The 18,004-nt window shown below is 43.1% G+C and overlaps 1 protein-coding gene across 1 annotated transcript in view; it reads left to right on the plus strand.

Annotated features, from left to right (window-relative positions):
- LOC143282674 (uncharacterized) overlaps positions 1-16,865 on the plus strand; it is a 44,509-nt gene extending 27,644 nt beyond the window's left edge. Inside the window, exons 15-21 of the mRNA XM_076588343.1 lie at positions 1,449-1,583; positions 2,269-2,396; positions 6,496-10,858; positions 12,369-12,504; positions 13,408-13,599; positions 13,984-14,075; positions 16,160-16,865. Coding sequence (XP_076444458.1) covers positions 1,449-1,583; positions 2,269-2,396; positions 6,496-10,858; positions 12,369-12,504; positions 13,408-13,599; positions 13,984-14,075; positions 16,160-16,265 — 5,152 coding nt within the window. The 3' untranslated portion in view covers positions 16,266-16,865. The remainder of the gene's footprint in view (positions 1-1,448; positions 1,584-2,268; positions 2,397-6,495; positions 10,859-12,368; positions 12,505-13,407; positions 13,600-13,983; positions 14,076-16,159) is intronic.
- The last annotated feature ends 1,139 nt before the right edge of the window (positions 16,866-18,004 follow it).

Here is an 18,004-nt window from a genome sequence, read left to right on the forward strand (position 1 = left end):
TTTTTTTAATTTTTTTTTTTATTATTGGAGAGTGTCTTGCCCACATTATACCCACAGTCTTGGCCAAGAGGGCTTTAGGATTGTTGACAATGTAGAATTTGAGAAAAAATCCACAAAATCTTGAGTTAATCTAACAGAAAATGATTTCAAATTATTTTTTAAAAGACGAAAATGGGTTTTTCAGGCCCACAGAATAGAGTGAAGTGTAACTGCCTAATTTGGGGAGAACCAGCATATTTCAATGTTTTATAGATGGTTTCTGTCATAGAAAAACATGATTTTATTTTGTTATTTTCATGAACAGTAGGGTAGGTATGGGTAATTGTGAACGATCCAGTCGAAGCGACCAGCTCAACATGTGTACTGTAAAGATAATATGTCGTATGACAGTCAGGTGTAGTTCTTTTGTTTTTGAAGGCTTTCTCCGACTGGTTGCACCAGGAAAAGTTCGTCTGCTCAGGTGTTTCAATGTTTTGTCGACGTTTGAAATAGCAGGGGTGCCTGAGGGTAAATGTGAACGGGCGAGTATAATTACAAATGATGGCTTTAGGTACATGTAGACAATTATAACAGAGGCAGGTCTTTAACTTGTTAGACATAACATATTATTGGAACATCCCACTAGACAGTTGTATTATTGGTTTTGATCACACATGCACATAAACACACAAACAGACATATAAACACACACACCCCACACCGCATGCAAACATACTCTTTTGAGAGTGCTTAGTAACTGTACATCATCGTTTGCAAATAGACTCACATCAAAATATCCTATGGTCTAATTGCAAAGGACAATATTTTGCAGATTCCTGTCAAAACTGACGTTCTGATCTGTCACCAATATGCTTTCTTAAATTCTCCCAGCACTGGTAATGCGCATTCAACATATCCGATCAAATAAAACTATTTTAAACTGTGTCAAAGTTCAAGTCCTACAACTTGCTTCTCGTGATTTTAGGATTTTGAGAGTACATTTGTTGTCTTGGTCGGCAGTGGTGTGTGAAGAGAAGGAACATTGTGCAAATAGCAGAAATAGCTGATGTTTGACTGGTTCTTTGAAATGGATATTCATTAAGGTATTAGGAAAACGTCGAAGCAGGCGTTAAATTGTAAAATGCAACCGTCAAGAACGCTTTGAAGTGGGGCGTTACACGAATTGTTCACAATTACACGCTGTTCACATTTACCCATACCTACCCTATTACATATGGTCAGGTTTTCTGCAGTCTTTTTTTTTTTCTTCTCTTGTTCACCATAAAACATAATTGTGATGACGGATTATCCAAGCAGACAGATAATGTTGCATAACTTGTCTCAAAAACAAAGTGTCTGTATCTTACCATCCAGTGGACATTTTGCAGTTCTGTGGATGAGAGAAAGGGGAATTAGGTGAATGAGTCAGAAGAATGAAGCTAACAAAACAGTTTGCTGCATTATTGCAGGTTACAAGGGACCTATGAGACCAAGAAGGGAAGCTGCACAAAACAACATGATTTATTTGCGGAGTACCAGCAGTTCTGCTGTAAGTTTGGGATTGCTGACACTCTCACTGCCGCCGACCTAGTCAACATTGTCAAGTGAGTGACACTTCTTTGTTATCATCTGTGGAACAATGCTCTGTGTGTGTGTGCATGGTCTTTTTTTTTATATACAGTATTTTACAGACTGTAAAGCAACACTTTTTTTTCCTTCAGTGCTGACCCATGCATTTTATGATACAATGCACCTAATGTATGGATAAAATCTATTGAAATACTGTCATGAATTGGGATTGTATCGAGATTGACCTCCAAACCTGGAAGTGTGATGTTCATGGCATTGAAAACAAATGAAACTTTCCACATATCAGAATAAAAACAGCTCACAAATAACTCACATTTACACAGACATCATACTCAGGGAATCAGGGAAAGGAAATTTTCAAGAAATCTGAGATCAACAGAGCAGACAAGCGAGAAGATGACACAACTTGAGAAAGAGTTATGATGATGATGTCTGGGACTCAACATCAGCTTTGGTTGAAGGTACGGATATGGCCACAGCAGGGAAAGTAATCAACCCATGAATGCCTGACTTGTTTTTCACTTTTCTGTACATCATAATAGTATGCTGCGCCTTGCGTATTGTTAAAATCTGAAATTGTGAGGAACCTGAAGTATGTGCTTTAGAATCAGAATCCAGTAAAATATGGCGAGCATCCTACTTTTTAATGTGAAAGGAAATTGAAACAAAAATTCTAATGTGGGTTTTTTGTTCTTGCAGGTCTGCCATTCCGCAAGCCAAAATCTCGGAAGTGGACAAAGGGGAGGGACCGAAGGAAACAGTATTGAAAGGCTTGTCCAAACGAGCCAAACCGAAACCCTTTGCCATTCTGGCTGGTTCAGATAAAGGTTGGTTTTGTGTCTTGGCTGTCAGAGGTGTGTGTGTGAGACAGATGGACGGACAGTGTGTCTGCATGTATGTGAGAGAGAGGGGCAGACAGAGAGAGAGAGACCATGCATGTGTGTTTGTACGAAAGATAATACGTGCGTCCGTTTGCAAGCATATTTATGTGTGTGGGTGGGTGTCAGCTTTCTGAGGTGTCTCCACATACCCATGGCTCAGTGCTTGCATAAACACTTGTTTTGACCCAAAACTGGCAGATCCATGGCTCCACTTCTCTCTCACTTTTGTAAGTTGTTATTTCCGCATTGTGGTGTGTTCAGCATGCTACTCAGCACAGCCTGTCATCTGTTTTGACTTAGACTTACAGGTATATATTTTTTGGTAGTTTCATGGTATTCACCATTTGTGTATGATGAGTTCTTTAATTTCTCACTAATTATTTTCCGGGTTTTGTGGTTTGATCTGTATGGTTTTGTGCTGCAATTTTGGCTCATGTGAGAAAGTTACAAGTCTATATAATGACCTTGTTTTGGTACAGTGTGTGTGGGTCTCTGTCAAGCGTTGAAGATAGGGAAGGGATACAGATGAAAGGACATTTAAAAAAAAACAACAAAAAAAACCAAAAAACAAAAAACTGACTCCTGGACATGATGATCGAATATTTCCTTTCTTGTTATTCTTTTATTTCTTTGTTTACATGATCCATTTTGTCTTGTTTATATTTGTTATTATGAATGTACATTTTGAAATTTGTCCATTAATTTTGAGTTAAATGATTTGGTCTGATATATTTAAGGTTCTTATGATCATGGTCAGAAAATGTAATGGTGGTGGAGTTTTACAGCAGCTATGAGTGTTAACTACAGTTTCCAAATATTACACTTTCTAATTTATTACAGTCAGCCAGCTTTCATTGCACTGTCACACTCATGCTTGAATGAAAAAATGGAAACCAAAGGATTATGGCCAGATACAAGATCATTGTAACCATGATAATGGTTGAGGTTCTTTGGGGTTCTTGTTTATTGTTTTCAAATTATGAGTATCCATTATTTTATGTATGCAAGATATCCTTGAATAGCAGACAGCACCCTTTAATTTCAGCCACCTGACCACTCCATTTTCAGATGTGGGCTCCCACCTTCAGACTGCCTTTTAGACGTTTGCTTGTGCAGCTTTTATGAAGATTGTATGTGCATTATTTGCAGCATGGACTGATGATCATGGCTTTATCCACTGTTATTAAAACAGTTTACAGCTTGTCATGAAGTCCTTGTGTGTGTGTGTTGTTGTTTGGTTTTTTTAATAACATACACTTTGGATTTTCAGAATATGAATATTATATTGCAGTCTGTTTTTAAATGCATACCAAACTGTGTTTGACAGATCAGCAGGCTGCTTTTATTGCAGAGGAATGAAAAGTTAAATGATCAGAACACACCATGCAGGAAAAATAGGTGCTCACAACACTGTGTGCATGTCTGTGACCTTTGCACTTTGACTTTCTGCTTTTTATTTTATTTTAGCCATGTTTGCTCATAGGCAGTACCTTTCTCAGTTTATGATTCCTTGTGCACTACCCCAGACTTTTTTGTGCTGTAATGTTTGCATGGCTTAGAAGATAGACCATTTTTACACATTACATTTGCCGTTGTCGTCATCTTAAAGAATTTCTTTCACTTTTTTTGTGTGTGTGTGTGTGTGTTTCTCTTAGACTTTAGAATTTTCTTTTCTTTTAATGGTATTTCTTCATTCAGGGTTAGAAATTGCACTGAGGTAAGGTACCTCATTCACATGAAAACAGTTGAGTCGGTGATCTACTGATTTCATAAGTGGCACAGTGTTGATCCATCAGTATATGTGACAAGGTTAGTTACCTGCTCCATGACAAGCACCCAGTGTGTGCCTGTTGATGAGCAGGTGCTGATCAGGAAGCATCATTAGAGCCTACACAGGAAAATCATATTCTGCTCCATCCTTCTGTGAGTTGGACCGTGTTTCCCTGGAACAATGCCAGACACAAGATATATACTTACATGGCATGGCAGTGGAGACATCTGTTTTCCCATTCCATACATTGGGTTGGGAAACGCTCAGTTTTGAAATTACCCCATTGCAGACATCTCGTCAGTCACTTAAGACCATCCTCTCCAGTTCTTCCTCCAGATCTTATTCTTTTGTGACAGATCTGCCTTTTCTTGGACAGTTTGTTCTCCAGATTGTATCACCTTACCAGCAGACTATTCCTTTCAGAAAGACAAACCTTTACTGTGGAGGCAGACTTCTTCTCTTTTTTTTTTTAGTGCACACAGATTCTTCTTTTGAAACAGCTGGCGTTTTGAAGGGAAACAGATCAAAGGTTATGTTTGTCATCTTCATTAGCGGGCTGTGACTTCCACATTCACTAGCATGTATACACAAGTGGGCTTTTATGTGTATGACCGTTTTAACCCACCGTGTAGGTAGTCATACTCCCATTTTCAGGGTGGGGTGCATGCCGGTATGTTCTTGTTTCCATAACCCACCAAACTTTGAGATGGATTACAGAACCTTTAATGTGCGTATTTGATCTTCTGCATACATATACATATGAAGGGTGTTCAGGCTTTAGCTGGTCTGCACACATGTTAACCTGGGAGGTCAGAATATCTGCACTCTTTACCCACCAGGTGTTGCGATTGGGATTTGATCCCAGGACCCTAGGACTCTCAGACTGAATGCCTGATGCTTTAACCTTTTTCCCGTCAGGTTATGTTGGTGATGAGAGGCATTTGACACCCGTCATGGTCAAGACTACTACAGTACTGGAAGTCCCTGTCTCATGCATTCAAGGAAATTTCTGTGAGCTTTGCCACAAAGAGGTTCAGTCTCTTACTGAGGGAACTGAATCATTCTGAAGGCATCCGACTCATGTTAGTTTGAGAACAAGCTCCAGGTTGTATCATCTTTGCAAATGAACCTCATTCACATCACGCCTCTCAGTGTTCTGGACATACTGAGCCCAATAGATCCCACTTGTCACAGCTTTCTTTCGTAGTAAACTCTGATTTATTATTCACTTTTTGCATACTCCAAATATGAGCAGATGTCTTCCCTTTTTCCCCCTCCCCTCTCTGCGTTTGTCAGATATGTTTTAGGATATGTTGATAAAATTTCCTTTTGATAGCACAACTTTTTCTCTGCCTGTCCTCCCCTTGTTCAGCTCGTCAGATCATGCGAGGTGGCCAGTTGGAAGCTTGAAAAGGAAGAGAACAGTGGAAGAGCAGGAGTTTTTGACATAACATGGAATGAAATGAGTAGAATATCATTTCTTTTGCTGTTTATTTTGTTTGACTTTGGCTTTGAAACCAGTCAGACCTGCATCTGTCATAACTGGTTCATTGGTATGAGACGAGAACAGACAGAAATCCAATTTTATTTTCACCCTATTTTTGTTTTTTGTTGTTTTGGAAAGAACTGTAATATGCCAGTAGCAGTGTGCCACACTTTACAATGTTTTCAGTATCAGTTATGGATCTTTGAAGGTGAAGAGAACATTTTATTTCAAGTCAGTAAAGCAAATTCCTATTTCAAATGTTTTTTAGGGTAATTTGCCACCAAGTGACCAGTTTGGGCTCTCAGTGACCATTTTAGTCACATGCTAAAAAAAAGAAAATGAAATGAAATAAAGATTCTGTATAAGCTGCAGATTCAGGCTGTTCAAGAAGCAGTTGATTCTTCTTTTAAAGATTAAAGCAGCTGATAATATTCACTTTTAGCTTGCTATTGACAGGCAAGTTTTGTAACGATTCTCTGTATTCCATGCTACTCATCAGGTAAAATTTAAATGAAATAGAATGTGGATTTTGAAAAAATCATAGAACTTTTGTAATTAGGCAGTAATTTTTCAAGTGCAAGTGACATTTTGCTTGATATCAGACACAGGTGATACTGACAATTGATAATAGCATGATTGAAGGACTTGTGGGATAAGAGCAGACTGTGGCACATTGCTCATGTAACCCATAAATGTTGTCTTGTGTAGCCATGCTAGAGTGTTGTAAACCACTGGTTTGATGTTGTTGGTCCTTGCACTGGTGTTTTGTTTTCCTTGTGTATTTTCAGTTTATAAACCCTCTGCGTGTAGTGTGCCTGTCAACTCCTCCCTGCGGGGCCCTGGGCCTGCTAACTGGCAGTTAAACTCAGACCCCTCGGTAGCCCGTCCGCACACTTACACCCCCACCCTGCGGCAGCGTCTAATGGAGCCACCCCAGACGCCACCCTTACCACACCCCCTTGTGCATTATGCAGGTACCACTGGTGCCGGGGCCCCGCCCTCCGCCCGACCTCATGGGGGCAAGGGTCAGGGTTCAACTCCCAAGGCAGGGGGAGGTGCAAAGAAGCGGGCGCTAGCTGCCGCCTCACCGGCACAGCCATCAGGACCAGGTCCAGGTCCGGGAGGTACCAGTCCCCACCCGGCAGACCCGGCCTCCACCCCAGCGCATTCCACCCTGATGTCATCGCACCAACAGCTTCAGGTGGCGGGTGCTCCCCAGACGGCAGCCAGCGTGTTGCAGCCTGGTGGCATGGGGCAGCAGATCCTGATCCAGTCCTCTTCCTCCCCTCTGATGAAGACCGGCACTGCACTTCCTGCTGCCTTGGCCCACAGCAGCAGTGGTATTTCCACCTCTCTGTCTGTGTCGGCCCCTCTGAGCACAGTGTCCTCTGCCTCCACCACCACCTCCCCCGGTCAGCAGTTCCCCACAATCCATCAAGCTCTGCAAGGAGATGTGCCTGGGCCAGGCAAAGTGTCTCTTGGTGTGGGTGATCAGGGGAATGATACAGGTTTCATCAAAAGTCTCCTGGCCAAAAAGGTCTGTCAGAATATGGTGCGTCAGGTCAACCCCTCCGAGAACCCATCTTCACAAGAATCTCAGTCTAATTCCGCTGTTCCTTTCTGCACAGAGCAGTCCCCTGTCCTTCAGTCCAACTGCCCTCAGCCTCCCCTGGATCAGCATCAGACCAGGTTACAGGTAGTGTCCTTTCCTCAGCAGGTAAAGCCTCAGCATCCAGTGGATCCACCAGCCATGACCAGCCCACACCAAAACCACCATCAGCATGTCCGTCATGCCATGTCAGCCTCACAGCAGCAGCATGTGAAAGAGTTGCCATCAGTCCAGCAGCAAACAGTTCACCCATCTGTTGCTCAGCAGCAACAACTCCAGCTGCAGCAACAGGCTGTTTATCCTGCCTTGGTTCACCAGCAGGTACAGACACCTGCACATAAGCCGGTGGCTCAGCACGAACAGCAGCAGTCAGCCATGGTTCAGCAAGCTGCTCCTGCCTCTGTTACACAACAACGGCTTCATCATACCACCCAGCAACTGCCCAAGGTTCTTCCTTCAGCAGGTGTGCCATCGCAGCAGCAGCTTGCTTTGTCACAGTCTGCCCATCAGCAAACAAAGGTCACTCACCTGCCACATGTACAAGCCACTGTACCTGAAGAGGCACAGAATCAACCATCTGGTCAGTATCATCACTCGGCACAACAACAGCAATCAGGTGTTCCATCTCAGTTGGTGCAGCAACAGCAGCCTGGAGTTGCACCACACTTGGCACAGCCAGCAAGTCTGTCATCTCACCTGGGACTGCAAAAGCTTCCTGGCGTTACATCTCACTTGGCACAGCAATCAGGTATGCCATCTCTTTTGGCACAACAACCAGGTATGCCATCTCAATTGGCACAGCAACCAGGTATACCATCTCACTTGGCACAACAGCAGCAGCCAGGTGTTCCATCTCATTTGGCACAGCAACAGCAACCAGGTATATCATCTCAGTTGGCACAGCAACATCAACCAGGTATACCATCTCAGTTGGCACAGCAACAGCAACCAGGTGTTCCGCTGCAGATAGGGCAGCAGCAGAAAATGGTTGTTTCATCACAATTGGTACAACAGCAGCAGCAGCAGGTCACTGGTCAGTTTCCAGTGGCACAGCAACAACAGAATGGCCAGTCACAGAACCAAATGGTGCAAGGGTCACAAACAGCACAACAGCAGCACACACCAGACTTAAACATTCAGCCACAGTCACTGCTGAAACCTCATGTCCTGTCAGCAAGTGAACAGCAGCTTCCTCATCAGATTCAGTCACAGGGGGTCCAAACAACACCCATGGTTCAGAATCGATCACAGCTGATGCAAGCCCAGCCACAAGTAACTCAGACCCTGCCTTCGCTGAGTCTATCCCAGGTAGTGCAGGGACAGCCAGAGCAGAATCAGTGTGTGTCACAGGAGGTCCAAACTCAGCCACTACAGAATCCATCTCTGCCACAGGAAGTCCAGACTCCGCCACAGCACAATTCCTCCCAGGTTCAGCCCCATGGGAGTCAGTCACAGGTGGTGCACCCAACACAGCCTGTTGTGCACATGCAGCAGCAGGGCCATCAGATGATAGTGCAGCAGCAGGGAGGGCAGGCCCCCCACCTCCAACAGAAAATGTCTGGCCCACAGCCCACCATGCAACTATCTGCCCAACAGGTCATGCTGCAGGGCAACCCTGCCCAGCAGGTCCACCTCCGGTCTGGTCAGCAACAGATCATTGTGCAGCAGCAGCAGCAGCAGCAGAACCATGTGGTGATTCAGGGTCAGCCTGGCCTCCAGCAGATCCTTCATCAGCCTGTACAGCAGCTGCACATACAGCCCATCCAGGGACAGCGCCAGCCTCTTAGGATCCAGTCCCAGTCTTCACAGTCTGTGGTCATACAGCTGCCCATGTATCAGCTGCCCCAAATGACCACCACACAGATGTCTGGCTGTGCCACCACCTTGCCCACAACCTTGGTGCAGACCACAGCAGGGGGTTTGGCACAGTCAACTATGATGCCCTATCGCACAATCATCCCTCACCAGCCAGCCTCTGTTGTGGCGGCCTTGACTAGTCACAGGGCCGCCATGCCTGGGAGTGTGTCCAGTGTCACGGATCATGCAGAGGCCAAAGCAGCAAGAGACTGTGTGGTTTCTGGAGACAGTGTTGGTGTCGCTGAGTGCCAGACTGTGACAGTACAAAGTGGTGGTGGTGGTAGTCATCCCAGTTTGTGCAACACTCCGTCCCAAACAGCAGACAGTGAAGGCAGAACTATGACTGTAGGGCACAGCCCCTCCATTCCTGCAGCTCCCACTGGTCACCCACAGTGGTCAGCTGGACCCCCGTTATGTAAAGGTCCACACCATCCCTCATCATGTTCATCCTCATCCACCATTGTACCTCATCCGGCTGCAGTATCGTCATCATTACCCTCATGCTTGTCATCCTCACACACATTGTCGCACACGCAGCCAGTGTCAGCATTGCAGCCCCCCCTGTCCATCACCCAAGCCATCCTGTCAGGACAGGAGGTGCACAGAGCAGGCAGCAACCCCATCGGGCTCTGTGCAGAATCTCATCCTCACCCTGTCAAAGACAATGGACACACCAATGGCAGCAGCAGTGTCGGTGTACTCACCAGGAAAACCTGCAACGGGCTAGGTGAGGTCAATGGGGGTTTGGGATCTCCTGATTCAGTCTCTAACGATCTGCCTCCCTCACCCACGGAGGGAGTGAAGAGCCAGGACCACGTCCCCAACGGCTTGCTGGAAGGCAACGGCAACAATAGCTGGAAGGAAGGGGGTCAGCTGTCCAAAGAAATGCTGTACAACATGGCAGAGAAAATGGGCAAGATGAATGGGGTCGTCCATCACCTGGAAAACGGAGATATCAAAATGAACATGAATCAGACCATGGACATTGACCAGGACTCTCAGATGTCACATGCTGGTGAAGTGGAGAGAAAAGAGGGTGAGGAAATGGAGTTGGACTCTCACAGAAAGCAGGGTGTGTGGCATGTGAATGGACTAAACAGCCTGGGGTCGTCCTCCAGCAAAGAGAACCATGTGGCCCAGTCCCTCCCAGTGACTGTGCAGCACAGCAAGCCGGGTGGGCAGGTGCTGGTCAAACAGACCAGCATGGAAGAGGTCAGCCTGGACTCCACAGACAGTCGCCTGGTGGTGAACTGTGGTAAAGCTGGTGAGGTAGGAGTGCGGCCTCTCTTCTCTCCAAACAGTTCTCACGACAGTGACGTCAGCTGTGATAGCTTTGCCTCCTCCCTTGCAGACTCTGTCAGTAGTGACAAGCATTCCAACCAAGGGGGTCCCCCCTTCTTCCCCAGGCCCTCTGCCAGCAGTGCCCCATCCCCCTCCCCCTCCTCTTGCAGCTCGACAGTGTTTCCTGAAGTGCCGCTGGTGTTGGCGGGTACCATCCCTAAGTCTGAGGCTGCCAACAAGCGGAGCAAAAAGAAGGCTGCCCCAAAACCCAAGGCAGAGAAACCTCCACCCAAGTCCAAGAAACGTAAAGGGGGCAAGAATGAAGTTCCTGAAAGTCCGACCCCTCCTGTCCCTGCAAGGCCTCTCATCATGGAATACATGTGTGAATGGGCTGGATGTGGAAGGTGAGTCTTCTTTATCTGCATGTGTGTCTGTCTGTCTGTGTCTCTATGTGTATAGTGTGTTAATGTGGCCATTTTTCAAAACTGTAAACGCATGCATTGAAGAATTGGTCAGTGTGGTTAAACTGGGAGGACAGGGGATTATTGCCATGCACTCTGTGAATGTGTCTTTGATGTTCTGCTGTGATGGTAACTTCAGTTTCAAGATCCTTGCCACTTTTATGCCTTTGGTCAGTTCATGTCAGTCTGATGCCAGCAGATTCACAAGAGATGCTGTTAGAAGAATTGGACATGGTGGCAGTCTTTACTCCCAGAAGGGCTCAGTCAGTCTGGGTCCATGACATGTGGGATTATTGTAGCCAGCATTATGTGTAACACTGTGGTGCCCAGCATATGTTGAATCAAATCGGTTCTTCTGAACACAGTGGAAGTGACTGCAGCAGTTGTACAGTTTGTAGGCATAACCAAGAAACCCATATGATTATGATTGTGAAACAGGAAAAGAACTTTTAAGAAGAGTGACTTTTTTTTGAAGGAGGTCAAAACTTGCCGTCACCGGAGTGGATTAATAATTAATTGCACAGTAAACTATGTGATTTTGCCTTGAGGCAGTTGGTGAATGTGGAGCTTGTAGCAGTTTTATATGTTGTTTGGGTAAGAGAGGGAGATTTTCTGTATTGGTGGTTATATAGTCTGAAAGAAGCCCAGTTGTATGATTTAAAAGGCAGACTATTCTTTTGAATAAGGAAGTGAAGAGCTGTTACTGTTAGTGTTAGAAACTGGTTGCCTGTAACAGTATAACTCCCTTCAGTACAAGTCAACATAACACTTGTAGTTTTACTGTATAGGTTTATGGTAAAAGTACAGTTTGATTCCAATCCAGTTGTCTTTTGACTTTGGATGCCTGTGTTCAGCATGTTAATATTTGTGAAATGAATAATAAAAATTTCTGCACTAACTTAGTTGTTCAACATAATTTATGTTCATATTGATAATTAGTCAAAAATGATAATGTGTGAAAAAAGAAGAGTAGATTTGAGAAACTTTGCACATTCCCCCCCCCCCCCCCCCCCCCCCCCTGCTTAAAGAAGCAACTATTTTCCATTGGAAAAAATGATTAAAATGTAATTTGTATTTAAAAAAAAAAAAATTAAAAAAAAAAAAATCAAACTTGGCTCCAAAATAATTCATTCACTGTAGTTGACTCTAGCGACAGACAAATCTTGTGGTTCCACCAATTCTAAGAAAAGTAAAAACTACTGAGAAAAGTGATACCATATATTTATCTTGACATTTTATACACAGATACTTGCATAGAAGTTTTAGTTTTACTGAGAAAAGTGATGAGTAACAGAGTATGTTGGCAGGTGTTTTGACACCGCTGGTAGCCTGTACATTTTGGTTCACTCTTTGACATTACCATATACTGAAAAGTGACATTTGTCGTAATATTTAATGCACTGAGACTTCCAGGCTTAATGAGAAAATTGACTGTGAAAGCGTGTATGGGCAGGTGTTTTGACAGCGCTCGCCTGGTGTACATTCATGCAACCAAGACCCACGTCCCGGCCCAGCCAGAGGTGGTGTGTCAGTGGCATGGGTGTGAGCCACTCCGGAGGAAGAGGTGGTCCCTTGTCACCCATTTGCAGGTGGGTTTGATCTGTTGAAACTGGTTTTAACTTTAAGTGGATAGCTGGACAGTTTAGTAGTTTCTCATTCAGAGAGAACTCAGAACTCAGGAAGTTTAATATACATTGGCCTTGGGCCACAGTACAATGGGGAACAACCGGTTGGTGGGGTTACATTAAATAACATAGTTGTATCCATAGCAACTATTAAAAAAAGGACAAACGGGATTAATATACACTTAAACAGTGTACCCATCATATAGAAACTGTTTTCATATAGTACTTTACCATGCTGAATCACTGTCCACAGATTAACTTCTTCCTTGTATTGACAGCATGGAATATGTTTATTAATCCATTGTCTGTAATAAATATTTGTTGCGTTAAGTAATACATGTAAGGGAAGTCTAGCTGATTCTTTTCTTTCATAACTCTTTACTTTAGAAAGTGGGAGGCATTGCGGTCTTTTTTTTTTTTTTTTTTAAACATTTTAATTTTCTGACACACCTATCAACTTTCCCTTTGAATTTGACCTCTGAAGAATTTATTTACACTACGATTAAAAAAGTTTTATATAAAATGTATACACTATTGACTATTGTGCTGTGTTAGTGACTTTGTCACCAGTACTTCCTGACAGAATATCAGTTTTCATTTTTTAAATGGTTGTCCTCAATTTCATCATACAATTCATAGTGACCCTCTGGTTCAGGCTATACAGCATTTTGTGCAATTTGAAGTTTCTGTTTTACATGTGAAATTGGACAATTATTTTGAAACCATCTCCCTGAAACAGGTCTTCATTCAGCATACAAACACTAGGTCCGTTTTTGCAATGTTTTTTTGATAACGATGAACAAAAGTGTGCTGAAAGGAATTGTGTGCAGAATAGATTGTGATGCGAATGTTACGACTGGTGAACAGGATCACCACTGTTCGGAGATGGCCCAGCGAGCAGGATGCCAGAGACGGTTCCAGGCAGCACAGACAGCAGCAGCAGCATCACCACAGCCCCCCACCCCTCTCCAGCAGGCCCCTGCCCTTGTCTATCCACCCGATGCTGCCATGCAGGCTATCAAACGCTTCCATATCAAACCACCCTTCCCGGAATTTGCTGTGAGTTTGTTGACCTTTGTATGTGTAAGGATTATATGTGTGTTTTGTGTGTGTGTGTGTGAGATCAGAAAAATGGGTATATTTTTTGTATTGGACTTAAGTTTGAAACTGAGAGTATATTATGAAGTAAGGATACATGTTAAGACATACACATAACCACACATTCATTTCACCCTTTCATACCCCTTTCAAATCCACCCTCCTCTCCTACCTTTTAGATGATATTCAAACGTGAAAATTAATACTGTAACAAAATGTCTGCAATCACCAGTATATGTGATGGGACATTAGATAAAAAGTCCTTCATCCTTTCACTCTGTTTTGCTTTTTAAAACAAATCCGCAGCAGTGCATGAAATGATGACTGGCCTCTGATGTTGTGCAGGATCCAAGAGAAGGCCCAGTGACCAAACACATACGACTGACAGCTGCTTTAATCCTTAGGAACCTTGCTCGCTATTCAGCACTGGGAAGAAGGTAAGGCGAATCATTTTAGTGATAGGAATGGATGGAACTTAACGTTGAAGTCATGTTGTCAGAGAAATATTTCACTGAAGCAGACAGAAAGTACAGCAGATCCCACAAGCCAATTATTTCCATCAGTAGTTTAAAAAAAACAAAAACAAAACAACAACAAAAAACAAAGAAAAAAGAACGGTCAAAGCCTTTTTACAACCATTGGGGCTGTGCATAATTATTTACTATGTCTAGATCTCAGCATGGGAAGACGGCCCAATCCTTTCCTTCCGCCATTTTAACCTATCGCAGCCAGAGTCGGGTGCAAATTCACACCAAAGTGGAGTGAGGGAAAATTTTTTTAGTAAAGTGCCTTACCATAGATATGACACCATGCTGAAACAGGCCCTCAAATCCTGATCACTAGTGAACGCTGGATAAGAAATTCAGCTTCTGATTCTGCCACAACGCCTCCTTCAGGATATTGCTCATTAAATGGTATCCAGTGATGGGAAGAGTTCCTCCTTCAGGATATTGCTCAGTAAATGGTATCCAATGATGGGAAGAGTCTGGAAGCAGGGGAAAATGTGTGCCATTTTATTTTTTAATCAGAAAACAAATTGATAAGCAATAGTATTTTGCAGTGTGTGATTAACTGCAACTATTCCTGAAGCAGACAGATTTGAATAACATGACAGCTTCGTAAAAGAACAAAATTTGAACCACCTTGCAAATGATGAATAGTTCACAGTTTTTTCCATCTTAGTCTTTTTTCAGTCCCTGTGGCTTCATAAACATGCTCTAGACTTAAAAGTTTTGAGCACACATGAACAATCTTCTTGCTGCCTAATGTGAACCCCTTGCCTGCCAAACGTCCTAACAATTTTGTCATTCCTGTGTGCCATAGTGCAAAAAAAAAAATGTACACTACTTCCTCAGATACAGATATATTGTTGAAATTTTGCATGATGATTGCTCAAACATTGTACTTTAAATAGGTGATAAAGTTATGATAATTCCTTTGTGTAACTGTTGTTATTGTTATAAATCCAAGTCAAATAAAATTTCCATGATATCAAGTGGTCAAGTGGTTAAAAAAAAAATTCTCTGCATCACAATTAATTCCAGGATTTCCAATCAAATGCAATTTGGTTTGGTGCCTGTGGCCCAATGTTACACCAGAGAAAAGACAGAACAGAAACCGGGCCACCAAGCTATGTGCCCTCCCCTCCCTCCACCCACTGGTGGCAAGTGTGACTGACCACCACCCTCCTCATCCCCCCTTTCAAGCTACACATGTGGAGTGACAGTGCTTGTACTGTTAACTGGTTCACGTTCACTGTTACTTTACTCCTGGTGTGCTGCAGATGTAGACTGACCAGTTATATCACTGTTACTTTGACTCTGTGTTACAAAGTGGGTTTTTGACTGTTGTCATCATACACCAGATCCACACCTTAAACACCACCCTCATCACTACACAGAGTTTCTTCCCCACTGTCCACATCTTTCAGTATTTGCTGAGCCACTGTAAAGGCTGTAAACCTTTTGTTGGACATCATTTTGACCAACAGTGTCTGCAAGTGACTTGCAATTTCCCACTGCCTATTGGTCATACAATACAGACCATACAAGTTCAGGAGATGTGAACAATCTTCAAACATTGTAGAAGACGGAAAAACAAAGTAAGTCGTTTCCCTTTAACTGTCAACCATGAATTGCTGATGAAAATTGGACATGAGAGTTACAACCTGTAAGTGCACAACAGTGCAACTAAAGGGATGTTAGTCTCATGTCTCAATGCAGGCAACAGGTTAAGTGATATGGAACTGATAATACAGAATCTTTGCAGACAGGTTTTGACATGATCACTCAGTTGCCATCAGAAGGGGAGGAGGAAGGTGAATAAATGATAGAAGAAATTTCACAACTCAGAATCAAACTTGAACTTACTGGGATATTTTGATGGTTGCGCACCATCTTCCTCAGCACAAATTTTGATTTTGAGTTGTGAAATTTCTTCCATTATGTATCCAGAATCAGTACCTATACTAACAAATATACAAATGACCATGCAATTCACCTGAGACTTGTGTATCTTGCAGTCTGATCAAACACCGTGAGCGACAGCTGAGCTACGTGACAATGAGCACATGTGAGTCCTCCACAGCTCTGTCCAGTTGTTTGTGGGAGATTCTTCACGACACATGAACATGGAAGGAAGGCTCCTGGGACTCGAACTGCTCACTCACTACATTTCTTGCCGTCCTGTTGGGACCCCTCCCCACCCACTTGTCCTTGTGCTTACCCCCTCCTCGCTCTCTCTGGCTCTTGGTGCTTTTGGCTCGAAGACGTGTGGGAAGTGTGACAGCCTACGCATGGTGCAGGGGTGATGGAAATGCAGTGAGGGGTGTGTGCAGGACCGCTGTGTCCAGTGCCGTCCTTTCTCCACACCCTTCTTCAGCCAGTATCCAGTCTCTTCACCTTCCTTCTTCCACCCTGGGCGTCTTCAAGTGCGATTGACCATGAACAACCATTGCTTTACTAACCACTCCCATGTTCGTTGACTTGTTAATTGTGAAATATTATTTATTGTGTACAGTGTTTTTGTTGAAACAAGTGTGTGAAAATGGACAATTGCTCTGATTGTAGTGTGAACTGAGATGTTGACATTTCTCATCAAGGAGGAAACCAGACTTGGCTGACAGGGTTTTAAATGACAGGATGACAAATACACAGCTATCTTTTTTTTTCACCTAGACTTGTTAGAGAAGATTTTTTATGCAAGATGAAACAGCCTATTCATTAAAGTCTCTATTATTCCTCTTAAACCTCATGAGCTGACTGGTATAATGTTGCTTCATGAAAAACATCAAAGTTATGGGTTACATGTGTAAATTGGCTTCTGCTTTCTCTAATTAAACATGCTGCATTTAGAAGTTACTGTTTGATAAAAAGAATGTTAGCAGTACATGTGACATGTTTGTGTTCCTGATGCTGCTGCTGTTAAACTCACTGGTGCACACAGTGTCAGTGCTGTTGTAGGACTGTGTGCATGTGGATCTTTTCTTAGTGGTTGCAAAACACTGACATATGTCAGATGTTGATACCAACAGGGCATTAAAAGATAATATTTAGATTATGGTGTTCTATCATTTCAGTGGATAATAATGATATCAATGTTACAATCATATGCAGACAAAGCAGCAGAACTTATGTCAGTTTTTTCACAAAAGATTGTCACACTATGGTTCTAAAGTTCATCCTTACATTGGAGATAACTTCTTTTATTTTTTATTATTTTTTTTTAGAAGACATAGGTTGTTGTAATGGAGGCTGATATTGGAAGAAACTGAAAGAGAATGAAATAAGTGAGATTTAAAATGGAATGAAACGAATGAGATAACAAAGACTTACAGTATGTCTTGTTTGTTGTGGGATTTTTCACTTGGGCACTAGGCAGATGCCACTTGACAGCATGCATTTCCTGTACAGTCCACATGACATCTGGCTGTTGGTTAGTGTGTTGCCTTTGACCTGTCTTTTTGAAACACTGTAACCAAGCTGTTGAACAGCATTGAGCTGATACACCACTCTAATGCCAGAAACAGCACATCTGTCAGTGCAACACTAACAGGATCGCTTGAAAAGAAAATCCACTGTTTGCTTCAGTCACTGGTCTCAACTAGATTGATTTTCTTTTTTCTGAGAAATGATTTTTTTTTTCATGTAGACCGGTTTGCTGAAGGACCTAATAATAAATAAAGCAAAGCAGGAGTGAGATGACAAGAAACAAGTTCTCCATTTTAGTCAGGTTGGGTTTTTTGGTTTTTTTCCTCTAAAAAAAAATTATGCAGGATCCAGGATCTCTCAAAACCAGTGGCAGATTTTTTAATCCATAGTGGGTCTTTTTTGTCTCACATTATCAGCACTGGTAGCCCCAAATGGCT

Source organism: Babylonia areolata, chromosome 6 (genome assembly GCF_041734735.1).
Source record: "Babylonia areolata isolate BAREFJ2019XMU chromosome 6, ASM4173473v1, whole genome shotgun sequence".
Classification (NCBI taxonomy): Eukaryota; Metazoa; Mollusca; class Gastropoda; order Neogastropoda; family Buccinidae; genus Babylonia; species Babylonia areolata.